At 37.6% G+C, this 26,206-nt stretch overlaps 1 protein-coding gene across 14 annotated transcripts in view; it reads right to left on the bottom strand.

Annotated features, from left to right (window-relative positions):
- The window catches only part of PHLDB2 (pleckstrin homology like domain family B member 2), a 241,811-nt gene that overhangs the window by 23,488 nt on the left and 192,117 nt on the right, over positions 1-26,206 (bottom strand). For 3 of the 14 annotated variants that reach the window (XM_015471035.3, XM_059876682.1, XM_015471038.3), the window contains 10 exons: positions 22,244-22,372; positions 15,950-16,105; positions 14,558-14,668; positions 11,917-12,006; positions 8,195-8,338; positions 7,400-7,585; positions 5,313-5,453; positions 4,004-4,103; positions 1,434-1,448; positions 242-262 (listed from right to left, as the gene is read on the bottom strand). In XM_015471035.3, coding sequence (XP_015326521.1) covers positions 242-262; positions 1,434-1,448; positions 4,004-4,103; positions 5,313-5,453; positions 7,400-7,585; positions 8,195-8,338; positions 11,917-12,006; positions 14,558-14,668; positions 15,950-16,105; positions 22,244-22,372 — 1,093 coding nt within the window. The remainder of the gene's footprint in view (positions 1-241; positions 263-1,433; positions 1,449-4,003; positions 4,104-5,312; positions 5,454-7,399; positions 7,586-8,194; positions 8,339-11,916; positions 12,007-14,557; positions 14,669-15,949; positions 16,106-22,243; positions 22,373-26,206) is intronic. The other 11 variants (XM_015471046.3, NM_001206308.1, XM_015471043.3 and 8 more) reach the window with 10 other exon arrangements.

Here is a 26,206-nt window from a genome sequence, read left to right as displayed (position 1 = left end):
AAGGCCCACTTATTATTATTATTTTTAAAATACCAATCTCTATGAATTCTGGCTGATCGTACCTGAAAAGTCCTTTGTGAGTTAACCACTGTTGGATATATAATCTTGCTAATGTTTTCCAAATGTGTCTTATATACCTTAAAATGGTTATCTGGGCCTTAATACAGAAAATGCAATGACCTAAATTTGTAACCTGGGTTTAAGAGGATAAAATTAATCAGTATTTCTGACAATTTCTCACCTGCTGAGAAATTCATTCTTCCTAACCATAGTCCATAGCCGGAAGATGAAGGTGCAGGACAAGTCAGGAATGAGGAGAAGAATGATAGAGAAAGGGAAAAAGATACAAGATCAAAAAGGATGACAAGGGGACAGGAAAAACACACTCTTCGACATGCAGTCATTGACAGTGTTAGTAACAGTACCAGCTTGACAAGAGAAGATATTCATATTTTTAGATTAAATTTGAGTTTATAGAGAAGAATTCAAGAAGTTAACAAAACAAAAACAAGCTTCTGATACATGCACACAGTCAAAAAACAATTTGTTACAGGAAAAAAAAAATGAGAAATCGTCACACATGTTCAACCAGAAAACAGGGAGAATAAAAACAAGATTATATCTATAAAACAATTCTTTATTCCAAGAAGATGCTAACAAATAGCTTTTTAAAGTTAAGGTTTGTAATATGCCATTCAACAATTTGAAGCACAGTTCACCCAACTTTATAACAAATCAGTTCTGTAATGCCCTGCATCACTATCACCTAGCCACATAGGAATCATTTGTTCTAGCCAGTCATTTAGACAGTTCCTCACTCTATACTGGGTTCAGTCTCTGGGTTGGAAAGACCCTCTGGAGAAGGGAAAAGCTACCCACTCCAGTATTCTGGCCTGGAGAAGTCCATGGATTGTATAGCCCATGGGGTCGCAAAGAGTCAGACACAACTGAGCGACTTTCACTTTCACTGTATACTAGGTTTTAAGGCTTAAATGCAATATTAGGAGCCTCCTAAATCCTTCCATCCTCTCACATAGCCTGCTTTATTTATACTTGGCCTCTATAAAGGAGAAACATGGTACCTTATACTTAGCCTATACACAGTACAAGCCCACTCTTTGCTTTATCTAGATCCTGAGTCTTATGAAGCAACGCTTCCGAATCACTCGTGTTTCCTGTATGATCTGACCTTGCAATAAAAAACCAAGACAAAGAGGGTCATGCAGCTGCCTGTGAATGAACAGCAGCTGCACGCAGCATTGTGTTTTTAGCAAACGTGCAACAATTTCCCTCTATTGTGTAAAAGAAATAATCATTAGACTAAAAATCCACCATTGTACAGTGTTAAATCTGATCATTTCTTAAAGATGACTTGACAATGATCTTTCACTACTTGCTGGAAACAAAAACACCACACAGGGAGGTTGTCATACCTTTCTTGGACTTTCCTGCATTGAACAGAAGAAAAAGGACAAAGATTTCATTCATTCTAAAGCTTACAAAGGGATGGGTCACAAGTTGTACAAAAGCCAATAACCATTTCAACTGTAAGAGTTGAGTTCCTGGGCTCTTTGCTTTAAACTCTGCTCTCAGAGGCCTTTGTTTGCATGATTCACACTGTCAGGTCTATGACAAGAGTGCTTATTGAAGGAAGGCTTATACTTACACCATTGTCCTTGATGGATCCATTATGAATAAGCAGCAAAAAAACAGTTCATTTAAGTTAATAGTATGAGTTGTGAAAATGATAAGGTCTATTTTATTTGAGTTAATGAAAAATGTGCAAGGTCCAATTTTTTCAAAACCATGGACTTTTACTTGGCATTTGCTATTTTAATGGCACCAACAATTGACGGTGAAACAATTCTAAATGAAATTATGATTCATCCTTCCTGGTCCTTGCGGCCCACCTGTATGGGTTTAGTAGAAAATCCTGCCAATTTTTATGGTTTGTTGTAGTTCTAAAAACTGCAGTCCCTACCCACTCCTCCTCTGGGTGGGGGAGCCAAAGGTGGCAGGCTGGCCTCATACGATATATCACATCCTCTCACATCAACACACACATGATGCTTCTCTATTTCCTCGGGAACTGTCTCATCATGACCACATGAAACTCTTTAAGAGGAACACCACTCAGAGCTGCAGCAGGGGAAAGACTGAGGCTGCAGGCTTCTGGGATGCACAAAAGACCTATCAGTGAAGAACAGGAGCACAAAAGACAGGTCAAAGACAACAGATTTGGCAGAGGGCACCTAATGTGACCTAAGGGAATTGGCTCAGCTTTTTCTCCATGAACCTAACATGGGGAATCCCATTATTTGAGGGGAACACAGATGAGGAAAAACAGAGATCGAACATCCCTTTAGTTTCACCATATTCTCACAAGAATCCTCTAAAACAATGTTGTTTACAGCCCTTTTTACAAATCTATTTGCTATACAGGTCTAGCTTTTCTTACTCTATTTTAAGGAAAAAATTTTTTAACATAAAGTATGTGTTGTGGCCAATCTGAACTTTGATGTCTTCAGCCAGTGGGAAAAATATTCAAAAAGAAGTCTATAAATACCACAGAAAAATGTTTCAACAGAAAATAGACTTGACCCACAAGTGAACAGTAATAAATGAGAGCCAAATATACTCATTTATGTTTAGTTATTTATAAACTATGGGACATTTTTAGTTTATTAAGAAATTATGATAAAAGAGAAGTCAAATGCATTTTATTAAAATAAATAAAACCTCTCATATATTATAAACCACTTTTATGAATACCATAGCCTCTATTAACTCTTAAATCACACTGGTAATGATATGAAATCCTCTTTCAAGGGTACCTATATGTATGTACATCTCACTTAGCCACACACACACACATACATTATGTATACATGCATATATATATACCAATATATAAACATATTTCTGATGGTAATAGTGATTATTCTCTGGTGACATTAGCAAAGATGCCAAGCAGTCAGAATTGCATCCTAGCCATCTTAGAGGGAATAGCTTTAAAATGAATGCATTGAGAGGAAAGATGCCCATCATCCTGTCAGCATCCCACTCACATCCTGGGCACACCTCCAACACTGAATTTACCACATTTGATTGAAATTATCAGTTATGTTTCTGTCTGCCTCATGAGACTAGGTATTTCAAGGGCAAGGATCATGTCATTTATTTGCATTTTTGCTACCCGGCACCATAACTGCTCAAAAGTCAAGGCCAATATAAGTTGACCTAAAGCCCCATTTTAACACAATAAATCTAATCTCCACAAGGAGCTCACCTCTGGAATTGCCTTATTTTCTTCTAGCCGTACACAGACTGCTTGAGAATACCATTAGAAATGCAATGTATTATTTCAAAGAAATAGAACATGCTGAGAATCCAAGTCTACCTGAAACCTAACAACCGCATAAAAGTTCAACCCACATTAGAAGGCCTGAAGGAAAGTCTGTGCTGGGCCACTAATTCTGTGTGTTAGCTCAGGGAATCTTTAGCTCAATGAGTCAGTCCTCTAGTGGGAGAGTGGCTCAGCCACAAACCAGGGGAGCGACTTAGCTAAGTACCCTGATAATCTGTCAGAATCTCAGGGGTCTTTTTTTTCTTTCTTTCTATCAGATAAGAAGGTTAGTAATTCTCTAGGGGCCTTTCTGAATGGAAAATTCCACTGCATTTATAAAAAGTGTAATGGGAATATACCAGCCATGTGTGCATATAGTAAAACTTATCTCAGTACAACAATAAGAAGATTTATATATACATTCCCCCTCTTTACATTAAGAGTAAAGCTGATTGAATCACTTTGCTGTAGAGCAGAAATTAATACAACACTGTAAACTATACTTCAATACAATTTAAAAAATAAAAATAAAAAAGTGACATTTAGGACTTTGGTTGATCCCCTGTCTAATGACCCCCAATTCTGTTCTGATTCCCTCTCCCTGAGAAATTCTAATGCTTGACAAAGGGCTTGACCCCAGACTTACAAGATACCTACCTCTGAGCATCCTCCGAGATTCTGAGTCTTTGGTCATGGTTGCTAGCGAGTGGGGGAGCACGCTGCCACAGCTGTTGCTCTGTCCCAGGGGCAGGTGGCCCTGTGAGAACCAGGAGGAAACAATTCAGGCAAGCTGCAAGCCCAATGGTCCCTTCGGACACAGCCACATTGCTGTTTGCCTAACTCCTAATTAAGTGCAGAAGGCAGGTCTTTGCAACCAATGTATTGATGCTAAATGGTACAGACCAGTTGCTGTCACTCCCCCAGAGCTTTGCAGCAGCCTCAGCATCACAGCCATTCCTCCACAGGCAGCAGTTCCAGAAGTGAAGACAGATGGGGAAAACACTGTCTAGAACCACCTTCGAGAAAAACTCAAAAGTCCTTCATGCGCCAGGGGCAGAGAGTAGATGCAGGGACAAGAACGCATGCATGTCATGCACAAGGACAGAGGAGATCACACACATGACAAGGGCACCAGCTTCCATCTGCTCCTAGTGATCAAGTGGGCTAAAAACTGGAGAATCCTCCTAACTGTCCCGGTGGTTTTAGCACTCTTTTAAAATAACAAAATCCTAGTGTAAAACATTCTGGGAATACCAGTTTATAAAATAGATAAAAAACAAAGTTATTCTGATTAAGGGCAAGAGAAGGACTCCAACTTCTGTCCCACTCAGAGCCTCCTTCTCTCTTGCCCTTGCCTTCATCCTGCCATGACCCTTCAGGCAAGTCAGCAGAACAGGAGTGAGAGCGACTCAGGCATCACACCACATGGGCTGACATTCTAGCATCAATGCCAACCAGCCGAGGACACATGGACCACTCACCTAGCTTCTTTCCACTTCAGTTTTTCCATGTGTACAATGGAGATACTAATTAGTATTAATACCTCTACTGCATGGTGTTGAGTTTTACAGTCAAACGATACACCTAAAAGGCGTAGCCCAGTGTCAGGTTCCAAGAAATGATCCAATAAATATCGGTTGCTAATACTCCAAGAAGCCAGAGCTTACATCCTCCAATTTCCAGATCTAGGATGCAGCCCTGGGAGTGTGTCATGGAAGTGAATGCCACTCACCACTTGGGTGGTGGCGGCAGAACACACCCTGGACCAGGTGCTGTGGTCCCAGAGCTTACAATTCCAAATGTCCTCTGAACAAGATAGAAAGTGCAATTCAGTTATGATGTCTGCCCAACAAGCAAACTTAACAATCTATTATTGAGCATTTTCTTTAAGGCCTTTGCATGTCAGTCAACATAAGGACAGAAAGACTCACTGACGGTGAGGCTCGTGATTCTCCCCATGTCCTACCTTTGGGGTGGTGCTTCTCCCCATAGTAGCACTGCTGAAATGTGGGGATATGGAAGGTGTGGTTTTCTTTCGAGGCAAAGTGTCACTCAGATAGAGGCCTTCCTGGTGCTGTTTTTTCCTTTCTTCCAGACTTCTAAAATGCTTTAGATGCAAATGTAAAGCAGAATAGCAAAACTTGACTAATTGAAACAGATCACTAAAGAAATTAAGAAGTATGCATTTACAAAGAAGCTTTGGAATGTTAACACAGACTAGAAAAAAATTATTCAACTTATACTCAAGTTCGCTAAGAGACCTGGGCTAACATTTGGTAAGATACATAGACATGAGAAGTATTTATTGCTGAACCTAGAAAAATTCAGAAAAATCCACCTGTCACTTTGACAGTAGTGCCGGCTGCCTTGGGGCCTCAGGGCAACTTACAAGTTATTATGATGGTTGCCATGTGGATGGCAGAACAGTCAGTGGACAAAGCATAAGTAGTTTCCCCCCTTGTCTGTCTGGACAGTTCTGTGTGATGGCACAGATCCCAGAGTGAGGAGAATAAGAAATGGGAGAAGGAAGAAGATGAAGAGAAAGCAAAACAGGGAAGTTGGTTTAAAGATGGAATCATGTTTCAACCACATAAACATCTCCAAATCTACATGATGTTTCCTTATAAGGCATCCTTACAGACTGAAAAAAAGATCTTGGCCAAGGAGCCTCCATAGCAGTCCCTTACATTTGAAAATCCTCCTGTTGACCATTTTGCATTTTTTTTTTTCAGATTCCTAAGGCAACATTTTGCCAACTTGAAACTTACCAATGTTTTTCTTAGCCTTCTCCAAAATGTCTTCGATAGGAAAGTTATTCTCTAATTAGAGGTTCTTTAGGTTGGATCATTTTAATACTAAACTCAGGCTTCTGAAATATCTAAAAATTAATGCAACTCTGAAATATCAAATTTTCTATCAATCTTCCAACATGCCAATCATGAAGAATATCTTCACTTTAACTTAACAATTTTCTATTTATACTAGACATTTATTAACCTAAAACTAGCAAGGAGATATGGTCCTTTAACCAAAGATAATAGATAGGAAAGGTAGCTTTAAGAAAGTTAAGAGAAAGGCATAATGAACCAGAGCTCACCTACTTTGGGAGGTCTATTGACTGACACCTTAGGATCTTCTGGGGCCAAATTCATGTAAGGATTTGATTATAGTTCAAAGTTTCAAAACAAAATGTTTTGGTGGTTTAGTTGCTAAGTCATGTTCGACTCTTGACACCCTGTGGACTGCAGCCCACCAGGCTTCACTGTCCAAGGAATTCCCCAGGCAAGAATACTGGAGTGGGTTGCCATTTCCTTCTCCAGGGGATCTTCCTGACCGAGGGATCAAACCTGGGTCTCCTGCATTGCAGGCAGATTCTTTACCAACTGAGACACTAGGGCAGTCCATGAGTATTCATAAAATGTCCTAAAAAGAGGGCAACACATTTGGAAGAAGAAATTATTTATTTTAAAATATGTAATAAAAAACTGTTGTTCTATGGACCAAATGCACTGCTTGTGATATGACTCTGGACAAGCTGCTTACCAACACTGAGTCTCAGTTCCCTACATATCAATACAGAGATAGCTCATATTTCATGGGATTGTTAGAAGGAAGAAATGAGACATTTGTAAAATGCTAAGGAAGTTTTGACTCACAGCAGAGGAAAGGTATCTACTATTATGGTTTCAATAATGTGTAAGGAAAATATTTTGTGTTGGCATGGCAACTTTGTATACCATGGATTTTATGGAAATAATTACTATGATTTTGAAAAATACCTGAAGTTGCAACATTTTGACTGAATGGGAATGAAGCCTGAGGATGTGAAACTAGCTTCAACATATCAAAAGCCAGGAGAGGACACTCAAGGTCTCAGGCTCTCTAACAATCCCCACACTCTTAGGGCCAAAATAAATGTTCTTTTTAAAAAAAAGGAGCATGCACCTTATCTTTTTAAAAAATATCTTTGGAAAAACTGAAGAAAAGATTTCACATCAGTACATCTGTTGTCAAGGTAAAATTCCCAAACTCTAAATGCCAGCTCCTAATTACCTGCTGGTCCTGCTGCTGTTGCCTCCTGTGTTTCTTAGCTGGTAGAGGAGGAGGTGTGTCATTTAAAGGAAAAGAATCGACAAAGGTAGCCACGGCTTCAGGCCAAGGGGCTGATGGAGGTTGAGTGATAGGATGAGAAGAAAGAGTGGAAGGAAACATAAATCCAGGACAGACAGACGATCTTTGCTTTAAAGGAGAGAAAAAAAGTATTTATGTGTCCATATGAAATGAAAGAATAAGACAAAGAAATGAAATCGATAATCTCATTGTTCTGTTTTCTTATATGTTACTCAAGGAGTCATAAATGATGTGGAGTATCTTTAAATTTAGCCTTGTGTTCAAATCCCACACTTGGATTAGTAGGAAGTATTTTAATTTACTATTATTTATCTCTCCCCAGATGTTTTAAAGCAGCAGAAAATGAAAAAGAAATCCGTACTGTAAAACAAAATTGAATACAAAATCAAACTGGAAAGGTGCTTCAAACCAACAATTTTAGAAAGTCTCTCTGGTTTCTAAGAAAACTAGGCTGGGCTAAAGCGCTAAGATAGAGTTTATTCTTCTGAACTTCCTTCTCCTAGTACTCTATACTCTGTACCATATTTCATGGTTTCAAGTATTATTATTAGTAGAGCATTACTTCCCAAATTGGTCTGTTTTTTAAACTCCGCATCACTCCAGCCCTCTGGTCAACCAGACATATCTTTGTCTCACACACCGTCATTTTCTGTCAACCATGGGTTAATTTTTGACATGAGGAAAGCAGTGAATGAATGAAATGGCATGCCAACACACCTCTTTACTTTGTGGCTGGCTCATCAGCACAGCTGTGGTAGGCCCAGCGGCAGTAGCATCAGCATCAGCAGGGAACTGAGTGGAAGGGGGGAGATTCGTGGAACTGCCACATGACTCATTAATTTCATTTACAATGATATAGCCCTAAAAGGAGGAATTGATACATTAAACATGAGGAAAGCAGGAGCTGAAGCATGCGAGAGTATTAATGCTCCAGTACAATGGAGTTAGCTCAGAGCATCACAGCCAGGTATCTGTGGTATTATCAAATGTTTCATTAAGGCAATCATCAGTTATTAAAATGGATGTATGGTGCTTAATCTTGAAAACTTGTATTTCCAACATAAGTAAATTTTCAGATAAAATCAAAATGACTTATTATAAATAACACAATACCTTTGATTTAAAAATATCCATCCATGTCAGCATTCATTCTGTTGACTGAATAAGGTTGTCACTACACAGCATTTAAAATAATCACACACAAAAATAAATCTGAGACATAAAATCGACAATGCAACCACTCTCTGATTCAAGAGACTTTTCCATAAATCTTTATTTTTAAGATTTTCTCTTTTTCTCCTGTTGCCTGACAAACTAGAGTGAATAAATATAGATTAGGGACTACTGACTTTTGCACTAAGACATTTACAAATCAGTAGTTTATTTTTAATAGAATCTAGTTTTTAGGCATCTCAACAAAATGAAAATGAAAAGGACACTATTCTCCTGTGAGCCTTCCCTAACAAGAGAAATGTACACGCACTCGTGCGCGTGCACACACACACATCGCACACACACACACACACACACACATCGCATACACACACACACCCTTAAGGCAAAGTTGCAGCTCAAGATTGTTTCAGTTTAAGGCAACTTCCCTCTAGAACAGTGAATTTTGTTACTTTTAAATTCAATGATTCAGTTGTGGCTTCAGCTTAGAGAAAATACCCATGAATCAAAATCTTTGAGAATAAAAATTTCTGAATTTACATTTGAGGAAAAGGCCCTTGTAAATTACCATGGAAAGTAATTGTACAGACCATTCATATTTTCACTACATGAATAAAATAGTATGAAAAAAGAATAAAGGGTATAAATTAGCATCTCTCTTTTAAAAGTAAATTGTGTTAAATTTCGGAGAAGGCGATGGCACCCCACTCCAGTACTCTTGCCTGGAAAATCCCATGGATGGAGGAGCCTGGGAGGCTGCAGTCCATGGGGTTGCGAAGAGTCGGACACGACTGAGCAATTTCACTTTCACTTTTCACTTTCATGCATTGGAGAAGGAAATGGCAACCCACTCCAGTGTTCTTGCCTGGAGAATCTCAGGGACGAGGGAGCCTGGTGGGCTGCCATCTATGGGGTCACACAGAGTTGGACACGACTGAAGCAACTTAGCAGCAGCAGCAGCAGTGTTAAATTTAATATTTGAGTTCTACTTGTCCATCAATCCTTTCAGACAGTGGCTCCAGGAAAGGTAAGACATTGTTATGCTGGTAAAGCAAAAATCCCAGACGGGAAAACAAGGTTTTCACTGAGAGTTTATAATTCTGACAAAGTAGAGAAAACCTGAGTTGACTGTTTATAAATTGAAGATATCAAAATTCTGCTGAATTTAGTTCTGCACTTCAGAAAGGGACAATAAGATAGTATGTAAAGTTTTATAATTTAAACTGAAGAAAGGAAGTTGAAAATTGGATTGTTAAATTTATTTTATCTTTGAGAATGAATGAGTAGCAACTTGAGTTATTCTTTGGCTAAGTTGGTAGAATCTTTCAAAACCAAAATTTGATTCCTACATGATTCATATAATAACCTATTATAACTGTAATAATCTAATTAATTGCTTAAAAATGTATATCATTTTTCAAAAGTGGGACTTATTTAAAAGAGTTGGATATAAATTCATCATTCTTTTAAAAGAAATATAGAGAATGAGAGAGTTGGGGGGAGAAAGAAAGACAAGAGAAAGAAAGAAAATTAAAACATCTTCTGAGCCAAGTCCGCTAGACACGAGAGAGAACACATAGCCACGCAACAAACATGAGAGTTGCAGACACACAAATACAGTCAAAACATCAAATGGGCTTTCAACAACAGGAGGGCTGCAGAGAAAAAGAGTAACTCTTTAATAGGAAGGCAAAGATTTTATTCTTCTAAGAGGTAAAGAGACCTTAGACCCTATCTAATGCATTTGGAAGCCACAAGCCCTTCAAACTCACGTCCAGAGTCACACTGCATACCTTTCTACTTAAACCTATTCTTTCTCCAGTCTTCTCTATCTCAGTAACAGCTACTCACCACCCACTTCATTATTCAAACTGGAATTTTTAACAGCAGCATTCCTGACAATGCCCTTAACGTACTTCACTCCCACATCCAATCTATCAGCAAGAACTGTCAACTCTACCTCCAAAGCATTTCTGCATCTAGCTGGTTCTGTCCATCTTTCTTTATTTGTTCAAATTCAAGTCACCAGCACCTCCAACTTATACTGCAATCACTGCCCTACTGGTTTTCCAGCAACTCTTCTTTATAATCCAGTAGAGCAGCTCAGAATGATCTTTAACAAATGGATCTCAAATAATGTCACCTCCCTGCTTAAAACCACTCAGTGGCTTCCCATCCACTTAAAATAAACTATATTTCTTTAACATGACTCACCAGAGCCAGCCCCTGCCCGCCTCACTGACATAATCTTATTCCTCTACACTCCATTCACAAGCATCCTTTATGCAGTGAATCTGCCAGTTCTGTGTTGTAAATAATGGAGAGAAACTCCTTAACTGAATGGTCTAATAAAGCTTTTGTGGAAACATTTCACAAAATGCTTCCAAGGTACGTATCAGTACGTATCAGTCACACCTGTTATGTGATGAGCATTTACTTCACACACACACACACACACACACACACACACATATACATACACACACACAGAGAAAATATTTTCTATTTTCTATGAAGGAATTCCTAACTTTACTGCTTTTTTTAAAGCAGTTTATAAAGTGGTTTTTGCTATTACAAAAAATTTTATGCATAAGCAAGCTTTTTCTTTAGCTTTTTGAAAAAAAAAAAAAAGATCAAGAAAGCTCTTTCTTTCTGGTCAGGGTTCTAATTTTCCAAATTAGAGTTCAAATATTTTTACCATTATAGGAGTGTAGCTCTATAAAAAGATATTTGGGAAAGGGTGGTGATGGGGTCTTGGGAAAGATGAACGTTTGGGATAAAGAGGGTGTACAGCTTAATGTAAACAGGATTTTTCCAATTTAGGGCAAAATAACCCAGACAACACTGGGGGAAAAGGGTAGAGATGTTTGGGGGCTTTTCACGTTCCAGAAGACATAGGAAAAAGAGAAGAAAGTAGGAAAGATGAGAAACTGAGAAAGGAAAATGCAAGAGGAAAGAAGAGCTATTAAGACTAGTTTTGGTTTGGATCCTAAACGTTTGAAACCCCAAAGTAACCCACATCACTATTAAGCAAAGTATACACACACACACACACACACACACACACACAGCATCTGCATCAGACATAAAGATAATCCCTGAAATTCTCAAAGCATAAATCAGGAAAGGCAGGAAAACCTCAAAGCACTGAGTGCTTTCACAAGTCACTTCAGTTCACGTTTCCCAGTCAGCTAATCCCAGAAAACTGAGGTACATCTCCTGAGTTCTAAGGTGATAACGAGTGGACATGTAAAATCACAGCTTACCTCTTTCAGAGTATTGGGGGTGACAGGAAACCCTTTCCCCCCAGAGAGGCTGGAGTATTTCTTTTCCAAATTACAAAGATTTTCCTTTTCCTGAAGGAACACAAAATCTATTAAGCTGAGTCAACTTTGTATTTTCCTGATGACTAACAATGTCACTCTTGCATGGGACTTATTGACTCTTCCCATAACTTCTTTTGTGAAATGTTTCAATTACAGCCTTTTGTCTGTTTTTTAAAATTTTATTTGTTGGTTGTTTACTATTTTTGAGTTTTGGAGTTTCTAATATATTCTGTATACAAGTTTTTTGTCATTTACTCTTTTAGAAATCTTTGTTTACTCTGAGGCCACGAAGGTATACTTGCCAACCTGTATTTTCTAGAAACTTTATCTTGCTAATTTTTATGTTTAGGTCTGTAATTTGTCTCAAATTAATTTATACGCATGATATGAGGATAAACAGTGTTGAGATTCATTGTTTTCCATGTTTGCCCAGTTGATCCAGCACCATGTGCTGGACTTTCCTTTCCCCCTGGATTGTCTTGGAACCTTTGTCAAAAATCAATAGACTGTATGTGTTAGTCTATTTCTAGATTCTGTTCGGTTCCTCTGATCTATATGTCTATTTGTATGCCAGCACCACGCCCTCTTAAATGCTATAGCTTTACAGTAAAACTTGAAGTCAAATAGTATAAATCCTCCAATTTTGTTCTTGTTCAAAGTTGTCTTGGCTATGCTATGCCCTTTACATTTTCATGTACATTCGATTCCCATTATCTGCAGTGATGACCTTCTATAGTGTTGCCACAAACACTGAAGCAGTGAATACTGACCCACTGTTCCAAAGGGAAATATAAGTTTGGGTTGCTGTGGGCATCTGGTCACAATATTTTCATCAACCGATCACTACAGAACTTTGTCTTAACGTGTGTTTCCATTTAAAGACATCTTATTTAATAGACAATGTTGCTTGTTAACATGAAACTCATAGCCAACAGTACTATAATTCCTGACTGAAAGCTGTTTATCTAACAGATGTATTTTCACCACGAGGCACATCACAACTTTCCTGCCCTTAGAACACCAGACAATACTTTAGCACTTGTGAGGCATTTTAAACAGCAAAATCACCGATGAAAAGCACAAAAACATGAAAACATGGCACCAAATGGTCTACAAAAAGGACATTTGCTTACAGCATGAGAGCAAAACAAGAAGGCAGAGTACTGTCTTGTTCAACCTCAACTGAGAATATGAACGTCCATTGAGTGACTCAAAATTTTCACTGTTCTGTGCTCACCTGTCCATCAATGACTGCATGACAAGTGTTGATTTTAGGGTTACAAAGGTTAGTAATTAGGTAGAGTCATAAATACGGACCCCGTGAATAATGAAGATCAACTGCAAATTTTAGCATCACTAGAATTTTTATTGGGGTTGAGGTGTAGCTATAGGCCAATTTGGGAAAACAAAAATCTTAAGACATAGTTTTTACAATAGAATTATGTATTTTAATGAGGAGATCTTATTTCTACTTTGTGCTTACCCATTAAAAACCTATCACTAAGAGATTTTTTTTCTTTTTTTGCTAAAATTTCAGCAACTACTTAAATATTATATGTTATACAATCTAATTTAAGCTGTGCTTTTGAATCTTGTGTGCAAAAGGTGGTGGGGAGCCTAATAGCACCAGAGTTCACCCCCAGAGCAGGGGATAGGGTTGGAAAGTCCAACTTCAACTGGCAATGTCCAGGTGCTGAAGAAGCAGGAGGAGGGGAACTGCTAGGGATTCATGTGGGCTACAGAGGCACTGTAAGTGAACTCATGATTGCATGTGAAGGGCCTATTTTCTCTTCTCAACCTGCAAATGGCTAAGCAGTAAAGATGGGAACGAGTGCTCCAGCTCCATTTATTCTAGATGGGACCATGGTGCAGTATTGTCTTTAATCCATCATTTGAGATTTGTTCTCTCCTGCACTCCACTCTGAGTCCATCTCATATTTTCATGATCCCAAGTGTCCCATTGCTAAATGGCCTGCATGCAAGGCCCAGTCCAGAGACTAGCCCCATCAACTTTAATTTTTTGCATCTTATCCCTGAAATTAAGAGATTATCAGAAAATTAGGCTGCAGTTTGGACAAAATAAACCCTTTACATGGAGCATATTAGAGGCTGGGTAGATGGGGACACCGTCCCTGTGATGAGGATGACCTTGCCACACCCACATGGGGCATTCACCTCATCAATTAAGCCAAACTAAATCCAATGTGGCATTTGCCAAGAAGACCCATATGCAAATAATTAGAGTTCAAAACACCAGAGCAACTGAGAATACGTTTAACCTATTTGATGAAAAATAAGATTTTTTTTTAAAGAAGAAAATCAGAAAACATACAGATTTCCCATAGTTTGGATTTCACGCTGTGGAAAAAGCATGAAGAAAATGTCTTTTCTTATTTCTGAATTACAGTTAATCATTCAGAGCATCAGTTTATTAATGTGGAAGATTAAATAAAGATGCATATAGAAAAACCTTCCTTAAATTATAATTCATTCATTAAAAGGCAGTTAGTTTGATGGAAACGACTTTTCCTGAACTGGAACCTGTGTTTTGCTGTCACCAGTACTGAAAAGAAATACTTACTCTCTGCAGCATCATTATTAAATTATTCTTTTCTTTCACAAAATGATCTTGTTCTCTTTGAGCCTGCTGGACAATGTGATTAGCTTGCTTTTTCAATGCAGAAATTTTTTCCTGGAGGAAAAAAAACCAACCATAGAAAGATGTACATTAGACACTTAAGGGTTTATTGTCTGTCCTGGAAAAGGGAGAAGTGTTTATAACTAGAAGTGCAGTGACCATATTTCATTGATGTTAGGTGTGGTTAGTCGCTCAGTCACGTCTGACTCTTTGCGACCCCATGGACTGCAGTCCGCCCAGGCTCCTCTGTCCATGGGGATTCTCCACTCAAGAATACTGGAGTGGGTTGCCATGCCTTCCTCCAGGGGATCTTCCCAACTCAGGGATCAAACCCAGGTGTCCCACAGTACAGGTGGATTGTTTCCATCTGAGCCACCAGGGAAGCCCAAGAATACTGGAGTGGATAGACTATCCCTTCTCCAGGGGAACTTCCTGATCTAGGAATCAAAATGGGGTCTCCTGCACTGTAGGCAGATTCTTTACCAGCAGAGTACCAGGGAAGCCCACCCAATGTTAGGTACGCAGTTATTATTATCCAGACTGTGAAGCAGTTTCTTTGAACTCACAAGCTCAAGGCTTTTCTTTACCTAAGACCAAGTGATTTGGAGTATATTTCAAGTATCCATAAGTCAATGGGAAATCTTGTTTTAGAACATAAATGAATTTCTGACTTCACCTTGGGAGATGCCTCATGGGAAGAAAAACAACGGAATTTCTTGTTTAAACTGAAAGTGTCACGTTCTCCATTGTCCTTTCCCTTAATTTTATCGGTTTAGTACAGAGCACTGGGGTGAGGATTATAAATTTTGGAACAAGAGATGAATTCTGGACTCGACATCTGGGTGCTCAGGGTTGGGTGGAGGCAGTCACTAGCATAGCATTCCCCAAGGCTGCTTCTAATAGTAATAAGCTATCAGCCAGCTTTGAAAACTATTGGGTCTGGAAACAGAAATTCCAAAAGAGTTTTCAACAAATTATTTTAAATCAAGTTACTATGATTGCAAAAGCAAATAATTTAAAATAAATATCTAGATTTCTGATTTTCTCTACCTTGGTGTTCACATAAAAGAATCAGACATTCATAAATACATCTACAGCATCAGGTAACACTAACTATACCAAGTCTCACTTTATCTAGTTCGGAGCATCAGCTGGCATGCACGTGGCAGGCTCCATGATCTGCCAAATGTAATAAAACACACAAAGATATTCAGATATAACAGATATACAGACAGATGGACACATGCTATAGCTATATTAACAATCACTATTGTCTCATGGCAAGGGGTATATATATTTTGACTTTTTACACTGAACAACACCTGGTAAAAGTACCTTTCTAGTAACAATGTTCCGTTGATACTCAGCCACTTCACGCAGGAGTTGCTGGGTCAGGTTCTCCTTTTCCTCATCTAGACGGCTTTCACGCTCAAGCTGCTGGAATTCCAGGTCTTCAAAGTGTTTGCTCTCAACATCCAGTAGGTCGGCATCCTTTGGAGAAAATGGAATGAAAACAAGACACACGAGAATGGCTGCAGCCTTCTTAACGTGAAGAAAAAATAAATAAAAGCAGAAAGTCCAAAATATCTTTGCAGTTACAACACTGACCAGGATTAGAACATGATAATCATCTCTTTGGAGTTAAACTCCAGAGTGGTGACTAGGATGAAACTGAAAGGGACTGCGGTAGGGGTGGGAGGGGGGCATTATTTCACCATTGGTTTTAGACTGTTCTTTGGTTGTAGGAATTCTTGCTTTAACTCTACCAGGTGGCTTTAAAATGGATCATGAAACATAAAAAGAAAGCCATAAATAACCTAAACATTATCTGCAGACCAAAGGTGTAACATAATCTCTTGAGAAACTTATTTTTCACAAATTTCCAGATGAAATCAGACTTTAGCATAAAGACTAAATTCAATATTTCAAAGTTGCTTACTATAAAAAATAAAAGATTCAGGGGATAGGGTGGGAGGTAGGAGGGAGGGGACTTATGTATACCTATGGCTGATTCATGTTGATGTATTGCAAAAAAAACAACACAATATTATAAAGCAATTATCCTTCAGCTAATAATAAATATATTAAAAAAAATAAACCTTAAAAAAAGATTTAAAAGTTGGCATATGTAACAGATCAGAGGTACATATATGTACTCAAATGGCATATAACACAAGGCACTTGGGATGTGAGGAAGAAATATTAGACCTTCTTTATATTTATTTTTAGTTTTTCCTTTTCCTTTACAATTTCTCAATAAATGTTCTCTAATGTACATTCAGGTAAAGTAACATATGTAAGATTCCTTAAAATGAATATATATACTTTGAGCATGCATACAATACATATAATACACATATTTATAACATTATATGACCTATATGTATGTACATATAGGAATGCATGCTCAAGTAATTTTAGTGAAGGGAGAAGTCATCAAAAACATTTGAAGACTGGAGTTCTTATATGGGTTTCTGTCAATCCCTTAAAATTGTTTATAAAGCTTTTTACTAGAAACAGTAGGAACCACAGTGTTCATAAAGCACAAAGACTGACTCAAAAGGTTAAGCAGTGCTAGTCTAGGAATAAACTTCAGGACATTTAAGAACAAACAGAAATCGTAAAAATCAGTCTAGAAGAGGCATTCTCTAACCTATGAGATGTCTGAAGACAGGGGTGAAACTGGACCTGAGCAGAGGCTGGTACATGTGGTATGAATTGTTCTCCCATTTACTCAGAGAAAACAAAAAGCCTCCTGATTTGGGGAGCCTTTGACAGAACCATAAAATGTGGTATGTATAGAAGATTCTTTTTAAATATATAATTTATAAATAATTAATGACCCCCCCCAAAAAAAAACAGGCAGCTGGGCTATGTGACTCAGAGCTCTAAGTGCCTGGGCATTTTTTTCAAACAACACATTAAAAAGAGTTGGATTTTGTGTTGTTCTTTCTCAACCCTTTATCAAGCATAGTAGAAAACCTTTTGTATATGCGCATGCATGCACACACACACACACATATAGTATGTACGTATAATATGATACATATATTTTAGAAAACATGAATTTTTGCCTAACTAAAAAATTTATGACATTTTGGTTCCACTTGTTTGACTTGGTAAGAATAGAATACTAGATTTCTAATTTATATTTTTCAAAACTTTGATATAGTTTCATGTATTTTGGCATCTAGTATCACTGCTATGTCTAGAAAGTTTATTATCTTAGTGATTTAAAAAAAATTGAATGAGGATTGAATCTTTTAATTCAATTCTGAGAATATAAAGAAATACTATCTTGGTTTAAAAAAAAACAGGAAAATAAATGTGACACAGTATTATTAACTAAAGTACAGGTTCTGTTCAAATTTCAAAAAAAAAAAAAAGAGTTGGATAAATCTGTGATAAATTAGGTCTATTATCAGTATTTAAACACACTACCCCCCCTCTGATTTTCATGTAAGTGATAAAGTAAATATTTTAATTAAATGAAGTATTTTTCTATCTTCTGGAATTAATTTTATTCTGGGGATGATTCACAAAAGGACTATTAGCTACCATGAAATTACAACCAGCACGATAGCAACAAGATTATTATGCCAACACAGACAGTGGATTCTTAAAGCCTAAGAACAGAAAAAACAAGGTGAAAAACTCATTCAGCATTTCTCAAAACTTCTTTACATTTTAATTGGCCAAATGTAAAGCAGTTTTGGTTTCAAGTAACTGGGTGATATTTCAAATTTATCAGAGATTTCATGCTTATAACTTCTACAAGAATTAATGAATTTGGACTAAATCTAGTTGTTACTAAAGGAATTAAGATGTAACTCTAATGTTATGTCTTAAAACAAAATATCTGCAGTCTTAAAACATCAGTGATATATTTATTCACAGAAGCTTCCATATTCAAGTTTTTAAAGACTTCCAATTAAACTTGGCCTGTGGCTAAAGGTTATTGAGACAAAAATTTTAATAAGGTTTCTTTTTTTTTTTCGTTTATAAAGAATGTTCACTCAAAGTGGGCATATGGCTCACAATATATACACTACGCTAGTAAATTGCTTGCCCCACATCTGGTTAATATGCAACATGTGTTATTTTAACCACATGAAGGTCACAAAGTCACTAATTTATTTTTAGTAAATATTTAAACCACTGTATGAAAATAATAGCACACTAGGCAGGAAAGTTTAAAATTAAACCTAAGCTCAGCACTCAGATTCCTCTGGTGTAATCATCTGATCAAGTTATCTAAAGCATTGAAATGTGTGTATATAAACTTACACCGTGAAAGAAAAACAACTTGGGAGGGTAAAAAAAAAACTGTTACAAGATTTTAGATAAGAATAAGTATTCAAGAGATGGAATTTAGGGGCAGGAGTAGTTTAATTGAGCACAGAATAATATATACAGGAAGCTCAAAGTCAAGTGTGTGACTAGTTGAATGAAAATTTTAACTAAACTTCTCCACTAAAAGAATATGACAAGTCCTTACTGGCTGCAAGTTCAAAGGCCAGGTGTGAAAGGAAATAAAACAGATGTGTTAAAGAAAATTCAGTGAAAGTCATTTTTTCTTCCCAATAACATTTTTGAGAATGTGTAGCTAGTGGTAAAGAACCCGCCTACTAATACAGGAGACTTAAGAGACGTGGTTTCGATCCCTGGGTCAGGAAGATCCCCTGGAGAAGGATATGGCAACCCACTCCAGGATTCTTGCCCGGAGAATCCCATGGACAGAGAAGCCTGGCACGCTACAGTCCATAGGGTCGCAAAGAGTCAGACACAACTGAAGTGACTTAGCACGCAGCATGCATGGCAGAAGTTTACCTGCACAACTTTGTTTTCTTTGCTTTCTTTCAGTAGAGGAACTGAAAGAAGAGACTAGATATGGTATGGCCAGGAGATACTACAATAGTTTTATGACTGCTCAAGGCCAACTCTGAAAGCAAGTTTATAAACTTTTTAAGAGTGTGTTACTATTTCTCTGTCTTTATGCGCTATATTCAAAAACTCTTTTGCATACTTTTTTGAACTGGAAAAAAGACAATGAAAATTGTCTAGTACAAACTTCTCACTTTATACATGAGGATACTGAGGCCCATAGAGGTTGAATGACTTATCCAAGAGTAAAGGATAAACTAATTGTGGACCTAGTGAGGAAAACAGAAAAGGTCTCCTAATTGTAGATATCACTGTATAGAATTTTTTTTAAAATCAAGAGACCAAACTCAACCATTCAGCTGAACAAACATCAAAACACAAGAAAACTATCCTAGCCAGGCCTCTGCTGGCAAAGGAAAGGCTCATTTATCTTCAGCTTTTTTTCTCATATCACTTCTATGATTTGACTGGTAAGCCCAATTATCAACTACATTAAATCACAGGCCATGAAATCAACATTGGATGAAAACTGTATTCTGCCTCTAAAGCAATGACTTAGGAGTTAAGAAGCCCAGTCATAAATCCATAGTGTTTATGCACAAAGTCATTTTACAGTTTTGGCTCACATATTTGAGATTGCATATAGGCTAAGAAAATTATTTTCTTCCTATTCATTCATTTTCTCGTGTCTGATTTGTCACCTAATGAAGTTAGTTGTAATAAAATCAACATTACTGAATTTAGCTTAAATGCCTTGGGGAAAGCTCTGTAATGAAGTGCTATTCTGGAGTGTTTGCAGTCTGAAGGGAAATGAGTTGTGATAACACAGGAAGCTCCAGTATGAATGGACTTCTCATGAAGTAAGTGAACTTTTTACTGATTAAGCCAAAGGACTGATGAAGAGTCATTTTGATCATTGTCCATCTCTGGAAAACAGAATTAGTATTTCTCTTAATATCAGGTGAATAGAAGCTAGCACAAGCCAGTTTCTCTCCTAAGGAAAGGGGTTTTATGATAAAAATTTTGCAGTCTGCTTGGAAAGGAAGAGGAAGGAGTCTTTGCCTTCGATTAGTGGAATAGGCTGTCTGCATCATTTCCTTTCATCTTTTGTAGTCAAAATCCTTGGAACATACAGAAATTTATGAGTTATCTTATAGTATCTAGATTAAGCAAACTAATTATATTATGCTTGACTCCAAGTTATTAATAGAATTTGCCAATTTTTATTTGAATATTTATAAAGAATACAAGCAATAACTAGATAACTAAAGGAAGGGAAGAACAAAATGTATAACCATGTTTCTGACTCTAAATAAAGCATTATGGTGACTGTGTAAAATCTTTAGCAATAACAAAAACTGAAAAATAGTGAACAAATATAAAAAAATCAGTTTCCCAATCTCTTTTGTGAATTGGCATAAACACATTAAAAAAAAACTACAAACTAAAATAATTTTACAAATACTTTTCTTTTTCCAATCATTTTTATCATAAGACTTTCAGCGAATTGGGACACTGACGGACAGGAAGTTTTATCTTTTTACAGCAAATTAAGCTGTATACAATAAAATCAATGAAGGGGAAGAAACAGTTTTGAAATTTTTTTTAATCCAACATTGTACAAATTACAAATATTAGAATTGTTAAGCTGTAGTTAACTTGTCTGTACTGGTTTCTTTCTATACTGAAAGATTCTTTCAATCTGTGCAATACCTTGAAAAGCTTCAACTATAAATTTTCATAACCTAGTGATACTCAGGGGTATCAAACATTTTTGTATTCAAGGTCATCTTAAATATTTTCAAGGGTATACTATCTTAACTGATTTTTACCAAGTTGCCCATTTCCAAGAAGGCACAAACATAGTAATATGAGTAAAACTAGTTTTTCCTACACCTGTGGAATCATAAAATGTTACTTATTTAGGACAAATTACTATTATACTCCTTTAGAGATCCAGAACTATTAATGACTGACTCCCCATAGTCACAGCCTATCTGGGCTGCTGTTTAGAGCAAACAACCCAGCTGTCAAGAGGCTATGAAATATGAAGTGGTCTTCCTAGTGTTTGCAAAACTATCCACCTAGGAAGACAGGTAGCAAGGTCTTTTCAACACTGCCAGTATTAAAGATCGAAGAACAGCCTGATAAAATTCAACTAGAAAATCTATGCTGCATAAAATTTTAAAAAATTATGAAGCCTGAATATTGAATGCCCTGCATCTTGGGTCTTGTTTGATTATGTGATCATGCTAATGAGTTCAATGACACTAAGAATAAGAAAGGAAAAGAAAAACAGAATGATGAGAGGTGGTGGGGAGCAAACCAGAGAATAGAAAAATCTGTGCACAGGAGTATAAAACTAAGCTGGCGGGGGGGAAAAAATACAAGGGAAATTAGTACTCAAGATGCAGTAGAGAATGGAATGCAGGAAACAATGTCAGCTGATTTAAATGCTACAGTCTTGCTGGTTGGTTACATATCAGTGACAGCTCTCTTTTGTTTCAAAGAAGGACTAGAAATGTTTTTGCATTATTAATGAGGTGAAGGATTCCAAGAAGGAATTTTATAACCGATTAGCAAGGAATAATATGTACTGTCAGCATGCATATTTCTATTTAAAACATTATCTAATGAACAGAGTTTATGCAAATTTATGCTATGTGAAGGAGGGAGTCAAAGGTAAATGGAACTTCATTGAAAAAAAACAAAAAAACAACTAGCACATTCCTGTTTGCTACTGACCCTCTTCAGTTGTTGTTGTAACTGTTCCCTCATGGACTCAGGACAATTGTCCAGCTGGGTCTTCTGCTCGGAGTAAAGCTCCTGAAGCCTCTCTAGTTTTTCCCTTTCAGCATCAAGCTTTACCTTCTCCTGAAGTTCAGAAATCAGAAAATAGAAGTTACCTTCACACCCCAAGCAGGCGTTAGTGAACATTTCCCATGGATAACACAAATAAACAAACTCACAAACTCCAGACATCCTAGGAATGTAGAAACATATCTTGTTAGTGACTAAGATAAGGGGGTCTAAGTGGAAGTAAAGACAAGGGGCCCCATTTCTGCATTCTCCAAACCCAGCCCACTCCATTGGGTGCTGGCACTGATCCCCGTCTTTCCTTCCTCCCTTCCTTCCTGCCACCATGTTACAAAAGCAGAGGAAGCAACGGTCATGTTGGTCAATGGTGAACAAAGAACAAAAGAAATGCCAACCAAATTCCTAAGATAGCCCTGCAGAGAGTCACTTGCCAGGGAACCAAACAAAGGATGGCTAGGATTTACCTTGAGCACAGTCAGAGTCCAATTTGCTGAAGGCATGTGTTAAGCAAACTTTGTAAACTATTTAAATTTTGTTCTCAGCTTAGAGGCATGTTAGGTGCATAAGTTGATACTCCAGTCATCTGGAAGTTTCAGCTCTTTGGCAAACCTCAGAGCTTAAGCAACTAGAAAATCTGCTGTCAAGGAGATCATCTAGTTCAGACATTGAGAGAGATAGTAAAAATGCAAGGTTGACAAAGCAGCAAAAGGAAGACTTGTTAGACAGTTTAGATATACTAAAGGTGTGACATTTATTGTGGAGATAAGGACTTCCCTATAAAGACTGACATAAAAAATAACTGAAACGAGGACTATGGGAAAAAGTAAAGGAGTCAGAGAACAGACAAGAAAAGAGAAGATAGCACTACCTCCCTCCCAGTCACACACTCCAAAGTGACCCTGGATGTTTTCCAGGGTGTAATAGGCAAATACTGTAATACACTATTACACAGTCTTATAAGGCTGCCTCTTAAACTGAGAAACAAAAGTGTCAGTTTTCCCATCTTACGTTCCTTTTATGATGCTCTGGACCCTTGAAGTAACTTTCAGATCTAATTCTCCCCTTGTATAACCTCAGCCTAAACTAAAGCGCTTCAGTGGGATGGTACACCACCAAGAGCTGAGGCGTGTGTGCTCTGTCGTATCAGACTCTGCCACCCCGAGGACTGTAGCCCGCTAGGCTCCTCTGTTCACGGGATATTCCAGGCAAGAATACTAGGGTGAGTTTCCGTTTCCTTTTCCAGGGGATCTTCCCAACCTGGGGATCAAACCCGCATCTCCTGCATTCGCAGGATTCTTTACCACTGAGCCACCTGGGAGCCCTCCTTTAGGTTACTCACTTTCAGTGGTGCTACCAGAAAAGCTGCATTCTGTTTTACATCTCCCTGCTTCTGTCACTGTTCCCTGCCCCTTTGATAAGCAAAATACCACCACTTGACTTTGTTATGTTCATTATTGATTTGGTAGAAATAAAGCTGGCTTCCAAGCATATTACAGAAAAAAATTTTTTTGAAAGATGAAGATTTGAAGTAGCCCTATAAATTTATACCGCTTTCATTTCCTCATCCAAATGGTCGGGATTTCCTATGTAAACATATGTGTAAATTCCTTATAAAAGATGTTGTATTTTAAGTCTAAAACTATATGACATCAATACCTACATCAGTGCACTTGAGTCTCCACTTTTGGCTTACATTTTTAAATTTTGAGGGTATTTTAGAAATGTATATTTTGATTTAAAAGTGCTTTTCTAGAAATGATTAAATCTAGAAGTCATAAAACTGAGACTCTTACCTCATTTATCAGCCTAAAAATGATTCTACAACTTAGACTTTAGCAGACAATCAAGAAAGTTTCCTACAAGGGAACTTCCTGGCAGCTCAGTGGTTAGGACTTGGTGCTTTCACTGCCAAGGGCCCAGGTTCAATCCCTGGTCTTGGAATTAAGATCTCACAATAAAAAAGAAAGGAAGTTTCCTGAGTCTTTAATGTGAAGCATGCTCACTATGCACAGCTGCTGTGTAGGAGTAAGAAGAAGCAATGGTGTCTTTCACAGAATAAAGGATTCTCAAGTGTTACCTCACAGAAAATTGAATATACTAGTACCAGTCAGTCTTTAGCTTCAGAATTAATCATTTTTTCCCTTAATAAAACCAACAATACAGAACACTTGTTGTCTTTTGGCTAAGAAAATGTTCTATTTCCCTTACTTGCAAATCAAAGATTGCCCTATTACATAGCAAAAGAATTTTATCCACAAAGAGTTCTGTTTCTAGGTACTGTATCATCAGAATTTGCACCCATTCCAGTTCCAAACAGAAAGGTAAACAAGTAAGAAAAGTATTTATTCCAATCAAATAGCAAATGTGCAAAGCCCTAAGATTTAAAATCATGTATGATAGAAAACACTGAAACATCTAATATGAAAAGGCCTAAAAGACAGGTCTTAATTCCAAAGAAATAACCCAACTATTCCGCTAATGCTCCCAATTTGTAAACTGTTAATAATAAGCACAAATAAACAACTAGGAAAACATACCTTGTGTCTACATAGTGCCTTCCTTCTGAGGTGCTCAAAACGTTTGGCAATCCCACATAAGGAGGCGGTTACAAGAATTACGCAAGCGGGAACCACCAAAACCGCCTGCGGCTTCTCTGTGGTTCTCAGTAGTGCTGTGGCCACTACCTCGGTCTCAGAGCGAAAGCTCAGTGGGGCTAAAGCTAGGGCAGAGGAAGTGAGGGGAAGGATGGAAGAGGCACTAGTGGCAGATGGGCCAGGCTATAAATCACAGGGGGCGCAGAGCTGATATCACTCCTACAAGAGCCAACAGTAGACCAACAGCTGAGCCAGAAAGAAATGAATATACCTCTCTTCTAATTATTGTACAGGAAGTTTTCAAAGAAAAATTAGCTCTAGGCAAGCGGTTGATTAGAGCTGAAAGTATCACCCATGACATTCCAGGGTTCGGGGAGTCTAGCTTTTTACATGTAACATATTAACACCAGGTATCATCCTCGTTCCCCAGGTTCAAACTGGTAACGTCACCTATTTTAATTACTACAGTGCTATTTTCTCTTTTTAATTTAAATTTTTTATTTTCTATTGACTACAGCCGATTAACAATATGATGACAGTTTCCAGTGAACAGTGTAGGAACTCAGCCATAGACATACACTTATCCATTCTCCCCTAATCTCCCCTCCCATCCAGGCTGCCACATCACATTGGGAGACAGCCCATTTTTTCTTAGATTCATAAATCCATTTTCAGGAAATGAATGATTTAAACTGCATTTTTAATATTTTAACAAATTTAAATTATTTTGTTGAAAGAATAAGATTAATCTTTCAGGAATCAGAACAGTCCAGGAAGATGCAGATGTACAGGGGGGCATTTATTTAAAAAAGACCAGTACATGACTTCCCTAGAGACACGGCTGCCTCCATTGTTTTCCAATTGCCTTGTCTTCTCTACATGGACTGGCAAAAATCCAGTTGGGTCATAAATTCATTGCCAGATTCTGCCTATTTTGCATATTGAAGACTGATGTTCCTAAAGTGTATACAGGGCCAAAGGTAAATTTTTCACCAGCAAATGAAAGTAAAAAGCGCTGTATAGAGTTGGGCTTACATCTGCTTTCCCAGTGAGTTGTTCATTCACTCAGCCAATAAATATTTGTAAACGGACTAGAGAAAGAGAAAAGAAGTAAGTTGATCACTGTCCCTATGAAGTACAATCTAGCTAGTTCTGTGCTTATCAGCCCTGACCACATTAGAATACACTGGGAGAGCTTTTAAATATACTATTTTCCAGAGATATAAGGCTAGGGATGAAACATTTAAAAAACTTCTCCAGGTTTTCTCATACGTAACCAGAATCACTGATTCAGCCA

Source organism: Bos taurus, chromosome 1 (genome assembly GCF_002263795.3).
Source record: "Bos taurus isolate L1 Dominette 01449 registration number 42190680 breed Hereford chromosome 1, ARS-UCD2.0, whole genome shotgun sequence".
Taxonomy (NCBI): Eukaryota; Metazoa; Chordata; class Mammalia; order Artiodactyla; family Bovidae; genus Bos; species Bos taurus.
This window is presented reverse-complemented; position numbering and strand designations above follow the sequence as displayed.